At 34.6% G+C, this 11,109-nt stretch overlaps 1 protein-coding gene across 1 annotated transcript; it reads left to right on the forward strand.

Annotated features, from left to right (window-relative positions):
* Positions 1 to 2,859: 2,859 nt before the first annotated feature.
* On the forward strand, positions 2,860 to 10,897 carry LOC111299804 (cellulose synthase A catalytic subunit 2 [UDP-forming]). The gene is made up of 14 exons (XM_022895260.2): positions 2,860 to 3,796; positions 5,019 to 5,214; positions 5,299 to 5,525; positions 5,636 to 5,738; positions 5,820 to 6,006; positions 6,171 to 6,437; positions 6,586 to 6,931; positions 7,116 to 7,253; positions 7,748 to 7,873; positions 7,972 to 8,184; positions 8,262 to 8,532; positions 8,643 to 8,839; positions 8,937 to 9,287; positions 9,808 to 10,897. Exons 1-14 carry the CDS (start codon positions 3,716 to 3,718, stop codon positions 10,387 to 10,389), a joined length of 3,285 nt encoding a protein of 1,094 aa, XP_022750995.2. The 5' UTR covers positions 2,860 to 3,715; the 3' UTR covers positions 10,390 to 10,897.
* Positions 10,898 to 11,109: the final 212 nt, after the last annotated feature.

The raw sequence follows: 11,109 nt of genomic DNA on the forward strand, positions 1-11,109 counted from the left end.
ATATTAATAAAATTGATTAATAGTGTCAATCATAAATATCAATATATTTGTAAAAGTTTTTAGGTCGTAATATGATAAAAAAATATAAAATTTAAGAGTCAAATATGTATGTAACTATTTACTAAATTTAGACATCAACTGAATAGCATTAAAGTCCATTCCAGGGTTTGCATGTTAATTGTGAGTTTGTAAATCTTACATTGATGCCATAAAGTTGACTCACTAACGTGTTCTAAATATATGAAAAGAGAAAAATTTGAAATTATTAATAGTAACAATCAAAATATTAATATTTTTAATATAAATTTAATTGATAGTGATTTCATGTGAATAATAAAAATATAAATATATTAAATTAAAAATATATTAAATAAAATAAAATATATTCATTAAATGGTACATGATAATTTTTAAAATTATTCATATGTAACTTTATAAGTCATTCAAATTGGATATATTTTTTTATCAAAAATTTTATCTTTTATATATTTATATAAGATAGGATTTGGTTAATAATAAAATGAGCTCAAATCAGATACCCTAAAACCCATGAAAAAAAAGGTGAATCCCTCCCTCTGTCCCAATCGCATCAAAGTAAAATCAAAACTACTTTTACCGTACACTGTTAATTCTATGAACTGGCACTAGGCTGTTTCCAATACCCAATGTCTCGCCAATGATTCAAAAAAACAAGTACCAGAGAGGAGAGACAAGATTCTGTGGTTTACAATTCACTTTCCATCCAAGCAATCACTGTTGCCAGCTGTATCCTCTTTAATTTTAAAAAAATAATGGGTCCCACCCTCCATCCAAAAAAATAATTTATCATTTTGGACCCCACTTTGAATTAGGTCTAAACTTGCTAAATTGTCTCTTGAGGGAGGGACCCATCATCACATGCCCTACCACGTGGCATGTTGCCAGAATTTGTTTTTTCTTTGCTTTGGGATCGTACGTAAATAATTTCAAAGGATTAAAGTCATTAAGCAATTTGCTTAAGCCTGCCCATTTTCCAAATGTAATGTGATTTTCTTTTATTTATTTATATACATAAAAGAAAAGAATAGCCCTCGATAGCGTCAAAAAAGGGCTTCTAACAAATCTCCACGTGCGTTAGTCAATGATCACAGATCCATTGATGATAGATCATAAAAACATTGGGGGTTTAATTTTGTTTTTGTTGGCGTTATGATTAAAGCTTAAATCAAGTCTAACTGTAAATTTTTCATGATGTAATCATAAAAGTTATCAAAACCCACATTGAAAAAGACTTTAGTATTTATTTTTATGATTTATCTTAAAAGACTTAAAGTTATTATTTTAAAAACATCTTTTTTTCATTTGTTGTATTGCATTTATTAGTTTTTATTTTAAATCTTTCCCAATTATTTAATAATAAAATAATAATAATAATAATAATAATAATAATGTGTATAAAATAAAACGAAAGAGAAGGAGGCTAATTGCTCCACCGACAGCCAATTAGCACATGTGGCATGGAAAGCTCAGTCAGTACCTGCCAATCTAACGTGAATGTGACTTGATGAATGTGGCACCCCACAAAACTGACTTTCTAATCTATTATCTTTAAATGTTTTATTTTCTAGTAAAAAAATAAAAAAATAATGTCATGTAAAATATCTTTTACGGCCAAAAATTTATTTTGACAGGGATTTCTGTCGGCTGCATAGAATCCCTTGAGTTAGGCTTGGCCTTCCTTTCCATTATTGTGTGATGCTGACGTAAAATTAATTGATGAAGCTGACAGATATTGCAACTTTGGGTAAATCAATACTCGAAAAATCTAGATTCACAGCCAACTAAAACTATGTTATACAGTATCGCAGCTCTCAATTTCATTCTTCAAAATTTATACTGTTTAATAATTCGATAAGAAATAAAAATTTATCCATTATTTGCTTATTATATTTATGGAGTTGGTGAGCAGTCAGACAACCCAAATGTGATCCATACATTGTATCGTTAATGTTCTTGAGCTTTTAACAATTTCTTGTTTGGGTTTGCTTTGACATTTATAAAATGAATTTCATTGCTTTTTATGTTCTCTTGATTACTGGGAATAATTTTTTTTTAAAATTTAAAATTATCAACAAAACAAAGTTTGATAATTAAAATTAAAAATCCAACCTAATATACAACATTGCACTAATCCTACCCCAAAAAGTACTGTTAATGAAAAATCCAACATTTCTTTTCCAACCAAAATGATTTAGAAGTGGTGAACTGTGCATAGTAAGAGAATTGCCGTTCTTCTCTTATATTCATGGTTAAAAGATGATTTTTTTTTTTATTTTTGGAATTTTAATTGGATTAAACAAAGGAAATAATCTTTTCTCGGTTCATTCATTTTAAAAAATAAGATCTTAGAAACATATTAATACTCTTTTTGGTAAGATAAAAGAAAAAAATTTTAATATAAAAGTTAAACTACAAAATAACATATGTTGTAAATCCCATTATTAGATTAAAATTTTTTTTTTATCCTTCTTCATTTTCATCTTCTGACTAAACAAAACCTGGTTATAGAAACAAAAACTTATAAAAAAGAAAAATAATAATTTTAATTTAATATAAACTTTACATATATATTAATATAAATTTCAGTTATTTATATATAATATATGCAATTAATATCATTTAAAAGAGAACAAAATAAAAAATAAATATTTTCTTTCTTTTCTTTTTGGATAATAAACACAAAACAAGAGTTCATCTTTTTGGCCAAAAATTTGGTACCAAAAATATAAAAATATTCCAAAAAAAGAACCTAAGGTAAAAAGAGTTAAAAATAAAAATAATAAAAAAAAAAAGTAAAAAAAGAGAGCTAGGGTGTAAGATCTGCTCACGCGGCGTAGATCATGTCATTATTTTTTGTGCACTCTGCCAGTCGGTGCGTTTGCTCTTTTGCTCTTTCTTTCTTCTTCTTCTTCTTCTCTCTTCTGTATTTTTTTGTTACTTTCACTTACCCAAACTCAAACAGATGGAATCCTTGCTTTGAAGAGTTCTGAACTGAAAACAAAAAGACAAGAACAAAATTTTTAGTACACTGAATTTCTCTGTCACTCTATCTCCAAAACTTCTAAAAAACTTTATAATTTTTTTAATTTCTTTTTCATTGTGGAAATAACTATTTTTGTTTGTCCACCAACCGTGGTGGGGCAACACCCATCGCCACCACCATCTCTTTCCGGACCCCACCACTTTTGCTGGCCCTTTTTCTCTGTCTTTTTTTTTTTTATAATTTTTGTTGATTTTATTTTTTAATTGTTTTGGTGGGTTGTTCTTTCTTATTCTTTTTCTCTCTCATTAGATGTATTCGGTCTGGCATCTCATCTCCTTCTTTGTTACGCGTTCACATTTCAACACTCTCATCACTCTTTTATCTCTCTTTTTATCTTTTTTCTCTCTCAAATAGTCATTTTAGATTGAGACCAAACCAGCTAGGTACCGAACAAACTTGCTTCTCAATCAAAAACCCACTCTTTCTTTTTAATCATACTATTACATTATTATACCATCAAAGACTACACTTTTCCGGGAGCTGCGATTTGAGTTTCGTGTGATGAGAGGTGAAGGGACCAAAATTGGATCTTTTCAAGGAATTGGTGGTGCTGAGAGTTGAGTTCATTCAGTGAAGAAAGAGACCGAGTCTTGCTGAGTTGGGTTGCTCTTGTTTTTGTCACTGTAGTGAGTTATGGACACTGGAGGTCGACTCATTGCTGGTTCTCACAAGAGAAATGAGTTTGTTTTGATAAATGCAGATGAAAATGCCAGAGTAAGACACTCGAAATCTCAAAAAAAAAAAAAAAAGAAAAGAAATAAAGCTTCTCATGTTTTGTTTTATTTGTTATTTGAGGAATACTCATTTGCTTAGTTTGCTGTTTTATGAAATGGGCTTTCTTTTTTTGTTGTGTATTGCTAGAAAATGTGAAAAAGTTGAGCTTTTTTCTGATCGGAATTTCACTAGAAATGTAACAAGTTTGGGTTTTTTTAATGTAAGATTTACACAATTAGGTACCTTTTTCTTGCCAATTTGAGCCATAAATCTCTAAATCTTATGGTTTTTTTTTTCTTTGGGGTTTTAGGTTTTTCTTCGTAGGAGGATAAAAATGTTGAGTTGTTAAGAGTGTTGTTTGGTTAATAGACATTTCCATGAAAATTTTCAAATAAATGTTGATTTAGGTGAAGAAAGGCGAGTTTTTTGTTGTTAATTGTATGATTTGTGATTTTATTAGGTCTGGCTAAGATATCTTTTCTGCATTTGAGATTTGGTATTCCTATTGTTTAGATTCTGGGAATTTGGCATGATTTGGAAGGAAGCATAAGATTCTGATTCTTGTGTACATGTTGGTCACGCCAAATTGTTGATTTATTGAGATTTTCAAATCTTTTGGAAAGTGACAAATGGATGTCATGAATTTATTCAGAATGCTGAGTGAGCTCTGCATTTGTAGGAAATATTGACGTAAATCTTTAATGAAGTAGTTATAGCATTTTTAATCTCTCCTCAGGATGCGTATGCATTTATCATTTAAGCTGTAGCAGAACATGTTAATTCCTGTCCTCTCTCCCTTCTTTATTTCTCCTCTTTTTGTTCTTTGTTTCATGTTTTCTGGCAACACTCTCAGGAGTGAAGCTGGCTTTGTGAATCTATCAGGCCCACGTGTTGATAGAATAATTAACTGGTAGTGAGGAAATAAATTCCTTATATATCTATAATTTATTTTGTTTGTGAGATCTTGCCTTAATCAAAATGTTGCATGGTAAGTTGAAATGAAAATGTTAGTAGGTTTCATTGGTAACTGATCAAGGTTTGATGTAATTAGCTTGTTTGCTTCTAGTACATTAAAGCATCTGTGAAATTCAGTGGGAACTACCATCCTTCAGGGCTCTGGAAATAGAACTTTCATCATTGATTTTAGTTTTTGCTGAATTTGTTGTCACATTTCACGATCAGGTGCTGATGGTACTGTCTTTATGGTTGTGGTTCTTATCAGATAAAGTCTGTGAAAGAATTGAGTGGGCAAACATGTCAGATCTGTGGGGATGAAATTGAAATTACAGTGGATGGAGAGCCCTTTGTTGCCTGCAATGAATGTGCTTTCCCTGTCTGCAGGCCCTGCTATGAGTATGAGAGAAGAGAGGGAAATCAAGCTTGCCCACAATGCAAAACTAGATACAAACGAATCAAAGGTGAGATTGTTCCTTCAATATATGGTCTACATTGACAGCTAAAAATGACTTACAAGTATCCCTAACCAGTGATGTAAACTGCAGGCAGTCCTAGGGTTGAAGGTGATGAGGAAGAAGATGACATAGATGATCTGGACAATGAGTTTGATTATGATGCTTTGGATCCTCAACAAGTTGCTGAGGCTATGCTCGCTGCACGTCTTAACACTGGCCGTGGTTCCTACCCTAGTGCCTCTGGAATGCATGCACACTCTGAACTAAATTCTTCCCCTCCTAGCTCTCAAATTCCTCTCTTGACCTATGGTGAGGAGGTGAGTTTTCTATTTATATTTATTTAAGTTCCAAAATAAGGATACTCTGTGTTTTTACACCGTAGTTGACCAACAATAGTTGCATTATAACAATGCTTTTATTGTTTTAGGGTTCAGAGATTTCTGCTGATCATCATGCTCTCATTGTACCCCCGTATATGGGTCACGGAAATAGAGTTCATCCAATGCCTTATACTGATCCGTCCGTACCTTGTAAGTCATTATCCTTCTGTTTGTTGCCAAATTTGAATTAATTCTCTCTAGTATTGGGCCTTACTGTTTCCAATGCTGCAGTGCAACCTAGACCACTGGTTCCTAAGAAAGATATAGCAGTATATGGATATGGAAGTGTCGCATGGAAGGATCGAATGGAGGAGTGGAAGAAAAGGCAGAATGACAGACTTCAGGTAGTTAAGCATGAAGGAGAGAATGACAGTGGAAACTTTGATGGAGAGGAGCTGGATGATGCTGATTTGCCCATGTAATTGACTGTTTAAAGTATATGGTTTGAATTTTGTTTATAGTGTCTATAAAAATTGACAGTTTTTTAGGGAGATTTGTTTCTGAAATTCTGCACAATGGCTTCTCTTGCTTGTATCTGTATGATAGTTTCTTTGTCATTTAAAAAGTGGTTTTTCTTTTCAGGATGGATGAAGGCAGGCAACCACTTTCAAGGAAGCTACCCATTCCTTCAAGCAAGATAAACCCATACAGAATGATCATCATACTCCGTCTTGCAATTCTTGGCCTATTTTTTCACTATAGACTTCTGCATCCGGTCAGGGATGCTTATGGATTGTGGTTAACATCTGTAATATGTGAAATATGGTTTGCTGTTTCTTGGATTCTGGATCAATTCCCAAAATGGTACCCCATAGAGCGTGAAACGTACCTTGATCGACTATCTCTGAGGTTTGTGGTGATGCCCACAGCTTACCATGTTTGATGTTTTTACATGATTATTTGACATGAATTCAGATTTCCACCTCCATGTCTACTTTTCCTTCATGCTATTTTGAATATGATGCCACTTTCCTTGCTAATTTATTGTTATGCACAGGTATGAGAAAGAAGGCAAACCATCTGAATTAGCTAGTATAGACATTTTTGTGAGTACAGTGGATCCAATGAAAGAACCTCCATTGATCACTGCAAACACTGTTCTGTCCATCCTTGCTGTTGATTATCCTGTCGATAAAGTTGCTTGCTATGTATCAGATGATGGTGCTGCCATGCTTACATTTGAAGCTCTCTCTGAGACATCTGAATTTTCTAGGAAATGGGTTCCTTTCTGTAAAAAATTCAATATTGAGCCTCGTGCTCCGGAGTGGTATTTTTCTCAGAAGATAGACTACCTAAAGAACAAAGTCCATCCAGCTTTTGTGAGGGAAAGGCGAGCAATGAAGGTGTGTGACTTCTTGTCAATTATTGTAACATGTGTTCTGTTGGAGTACTTTCATATTTTGAGTTCTAAAAATCATCTCCTCTTTCTAATCCATCGAGGTTGAATTTAGCAATTATGATTTTTGCACTTAATAGCATGGAATGCTTTTTTTTTTTCTTTTATGAGTTTATTATTTGATTGTGCAGAGAGAGTATGAAGAATTTAAAGTTAGGATAAATGGATTGGTTTCCACAGCACAAAAGGTTCCTGAGGATGGTTGGACAATGCAGGATGGAACTCCATGGCCTGGAAACAGTGTTCGTGACCATCCTGGCATGATTCAGGTGAGATGTTTTTCTTTTTTATTATATTCAAAGTGCTTGTAATGCAGAAGAATTGTGGGATGAAGGGAGAAATTTTTACTGTTGGGAACACATCGCCTTTAGGATTGAAGCATTCCTTGATGAAAAGGTTCATTTTTTGTTACACTGTTTCTTTGTTTTGTTTCTGGTGGCCATGCATGTGGTACAGGCTTGCAGCATTAATGTTTGATTGGGAAAATGGGTTTATTTATTTTATTTGTGAGTTGTGAAAGTTGCTCGTGATTTAAGACTTGATTCGTTGTTTGCTGCCTCTTATGTGCATGGCTGTTTGCAAATCCTTCTTCATCCTGGGCTTTGAATGTTTCTTAATTTTTAGTTCTCTTAATGAGACAGATTTTTTGTTGGTATACTGTATCTTGAGACATAATTTGTGGTGACTTTGAGCTGCTTGCTATTTTGATTTAGGGGAGCTGATGTTGTTTTTTGCACCACATAACTAAAATGTCTTCTGACAGGTTTTCCTAGGTCATAGTGGTGTTTGTGATGTGGAAGGAAATGAGTTGCCTCGCCTAGTTTATGTTTCTCGTGAGAAGAGGCCAGGGTTTGAACACCATAAAAAGGCTGGGGCCATGAATGCTTTGGTAAGGCACAAGTTCTTTGTTTTTCTGATTCATTCTTTTTTGGCATTTAATTTAACACATGGTTTCAAACTTATGAACTTTCATTGTTTGTGCTGAAGATACGAGTCTCAGCAGTCCTCTCGAATGCTCCTTATCTTCTGAATGTTGACTGTGATCACTATATTAACAATAGCAAATCTCTTAGAGAAGCCATGTGTTTCATGATGGACCCAACTTCAGGAAAGAAAGTTTGTTATGTGCAGTTTCCTCAAAGATTTGATGGAATTGATCGACATGATAGATACTCAAATCGGAATGTTGTGTTCTTTGATGTAAGTATATTTCATTTCTTTCTATTAATTATCTGGTTTTTAATCTTTCATAATCTAATCTCGTAAATTAAAAACAGATCAACATGAAAGGATTAGATGGCATACAAGGACCAATTTATGTTGGAACAGGGTGTGTTTTCAGAAGGCAAGCACTTTATGGTTTTGATGCACCAGTTACCAAGAAGCCTCCTGGCAAGACCTGCAATTGTTTGCCAAAATGGTGCTGCTGCCCGTGCTGTTGTTCTAGAAAGAACAAGAAAACAAAGCTAAGGAAGGAGAAGAAGTCTAAGCAAAGGGAAGCTTCAAAGCAGATACATGCTCTTGAAAACATTGAAGAGGGAATTTCAGGTAAGGGTTTACTTAAGAAGTGGCAAGTGAGAGTTCCAGTAATCTTATTGTGAGTCTACAATGTACTTTTAATATAACATTCTAAACTAGAATCTGTGTTCTACTATCAGAGTCAAATTCTCAGAGGTCATCTGAGACATCACAAATGAAATTAGAGAAGAAATTTGGTCAATCTCCTGTTTTCGTGGCTTCCACTCATCTGGAGAATGGTGGAGTTCCTCAAAATGCAAGCCCTGCATCATTACTAAGAGAAGCGATTCAAGTCATAAGTTGTGGTTACGAAGATAAAACAGAATGGGGGAAGGAAGTGAGTAAAAACATGAAATCAATCTTGTTACCTAATATAGGCCAGTTGTAATTTAGTAACGTCTCATAATCATCAAAATTTTCAACTTGCAAAACAGGTTGGCTGGATATATGGCTCTGTGACTGAGGATATCCTAACAGGATTCAAGATGCACTGTCATGGTTGGCGATCTGTGTACTGCATACCTAAACGACCTGCTTTTAAGGGTTCAGCTCCTATTAACCTCTCAGATCGTCTACACCAAGTTCTGCGTTGGGCTCTTGGGTCTGTTGAAATTTTCTTAAGCAGACATTGTCCCATTTGGTATGGATATGGGGGTGGGTTGAAATGGTTGGAACGATTTTCCTACATAAACTCAGTTGTATATCCATGGACCTCCATCCCCTTGCTTGTTTACTGTACCCTTCCAGCTATCTGTCTCCTTACTGGAAAGTTTATTGTTCCTGAGGTAAGAACACACTTTGTCTTGTTTTATGCTCCATACTAAAATCTAAATCTAGCTTTTAGAGAAAAATGTTAATTCATATTGACTCATTTTCAATTGATATTAAGCCCTTGATAACTGTTCAAAACCTGAAATGTGTCTGTGCCCACGCCAGCATATCTTAATTGAAGTTCTAGATGTGTTACTGATTGGTTGACATTGTTATGGTATCATGATTTAGATAATTTTGAAGCTACTCATTCCGATGGTGACCATATCACGATATCATTCTTGTTTTCTGCGCTGTTCTAACATTTTTACTTGTGAATTTTTATTTTTAAGTAGCATTTTTCACTTGCTATCCTCAAAGAAGAGAATTAGGGTGTTTAAGGCTAGTTTCTTTGTCGAGTTTTGTGTTTTCATTTGTAAGCAAGTCCCTCCAATACATGGTTGATTGCTGTGTTCCCTAAGTTATACTGCTGATTTTAACTTGGTACTTACTAACTAGGACCTTTTCTAACACGTAATCCTGCCTCACTTGCAGATTAGCAACTATGCCAGTCTTGTATTTATGGGTCTCTTCATGTCAATTGCTGCAACTAGTATTCTTGAGATGCAGTGGGGTGGTGTTGGAATTGATGATTGGTGGAGAAATGAGCAGTTCTGGGTGATTGGAGGTGTTTCATCACATCTTTTCGCCCTCTTTCAGGGTTTACTAAAGGTTCTGGCTGGTGTCAACACAAGCTTCACTGTGACCTCCAAAGGAGCAGATGACGGTGAATTTTCTGAGCTATACCTCTTCAAATGGACATCCTTGTTGATCCCTCCCACCACCTTATTGATCATAAACATAGTTGGCGTCATAGTGGGGGTCTCGGATGCCATCAATAACGGGTATGATTCATGGGGACCATTGTTCGGGCGGCTATTTTTTGCCTTGTGGGTTATTATCCACCTCTACCCTTTCCTCAAAGGCTTGCTTGGGAAACAAGATCGGATGCCAACCATCATTTTGGTGTGGTCTATTCTGCTGGCCTCAATCTTGACTCTTATGTGGGTCCGAGTAAACCCATTTGTCTCGAAAGATGGCCCTGTATTAGAAATTTGCGGGTTGAATTGTGATTGACTAGAAGACTACGTGAGTAAAGCAGCAACAGCTTTGGCTCATCAGGTATCTTATTTGCAATGGTTGTCAAGTTATTGCACAGGGGATTCGTGTTCTTCTGTGCTGAATGTTTGAAGGTTACGTTGCATGACGAATAGTTTTATCATGAGCAAGCAGAAATTTTGTGGGACGCAAATTATAGGTTGGGGTGGGTGTTGTAGATATTAGAGGGGAGGGGAGGGGAGGGGTGGGCTGACACATTTTTCGAAGTTTTTTTCTTTTAATTCTTTTATTATATTTCATGTTTTTTAGATGTAACTTTTGGGTCCGTCATCCCCTAAAGTTATGATATTTATTTATTAATTCCCTGGCCAATTATGAGGGATTTGGTTTGGTATAAGAGTCCCAAAATTTATTCCCATTTATCTTCTTCTATTGTTATAATGTTTGGTGTGGACTCTGGAGTTTTGTCCAATGTACGTTCATAAATTGAATTTAAGAATATTATAAAACCGTATTTGTTCCCTCATCTGCCTTCGCTTCTTGTTCTTTTTGAATAAATTTTGGTTAACATGATCAATGCATTAGATCAAAGGGGCTCATTTTTTTTTCCTTGTTTTTGTTTTGTTTAATTTCCATCTTCTCTTTTCTAATTGTTGAGTTGATTGGTGAATGTTTCACAAACGATGGAATCCCTTCTCTCCCATCAAAGCAGTCGGGATTAGAGGTGAAAATTGGACT

This window comes from Durio zibethinus, chromosome 18 (genome assembly GCF_047325235.1).
Source record: "Durio zibethinus cultivar Kanyao isolate XHJ-2024 chromosome 18, ASM4732523v1, whole genome shotgun sequence".
In the NCBI taxonomy this organism is placed as follows: Eukaryota; Viridiplantae; Streptophyta; class Magnoliopsida; order Malvales; family Malvaceae; genus Durio; species Durio zibethinus.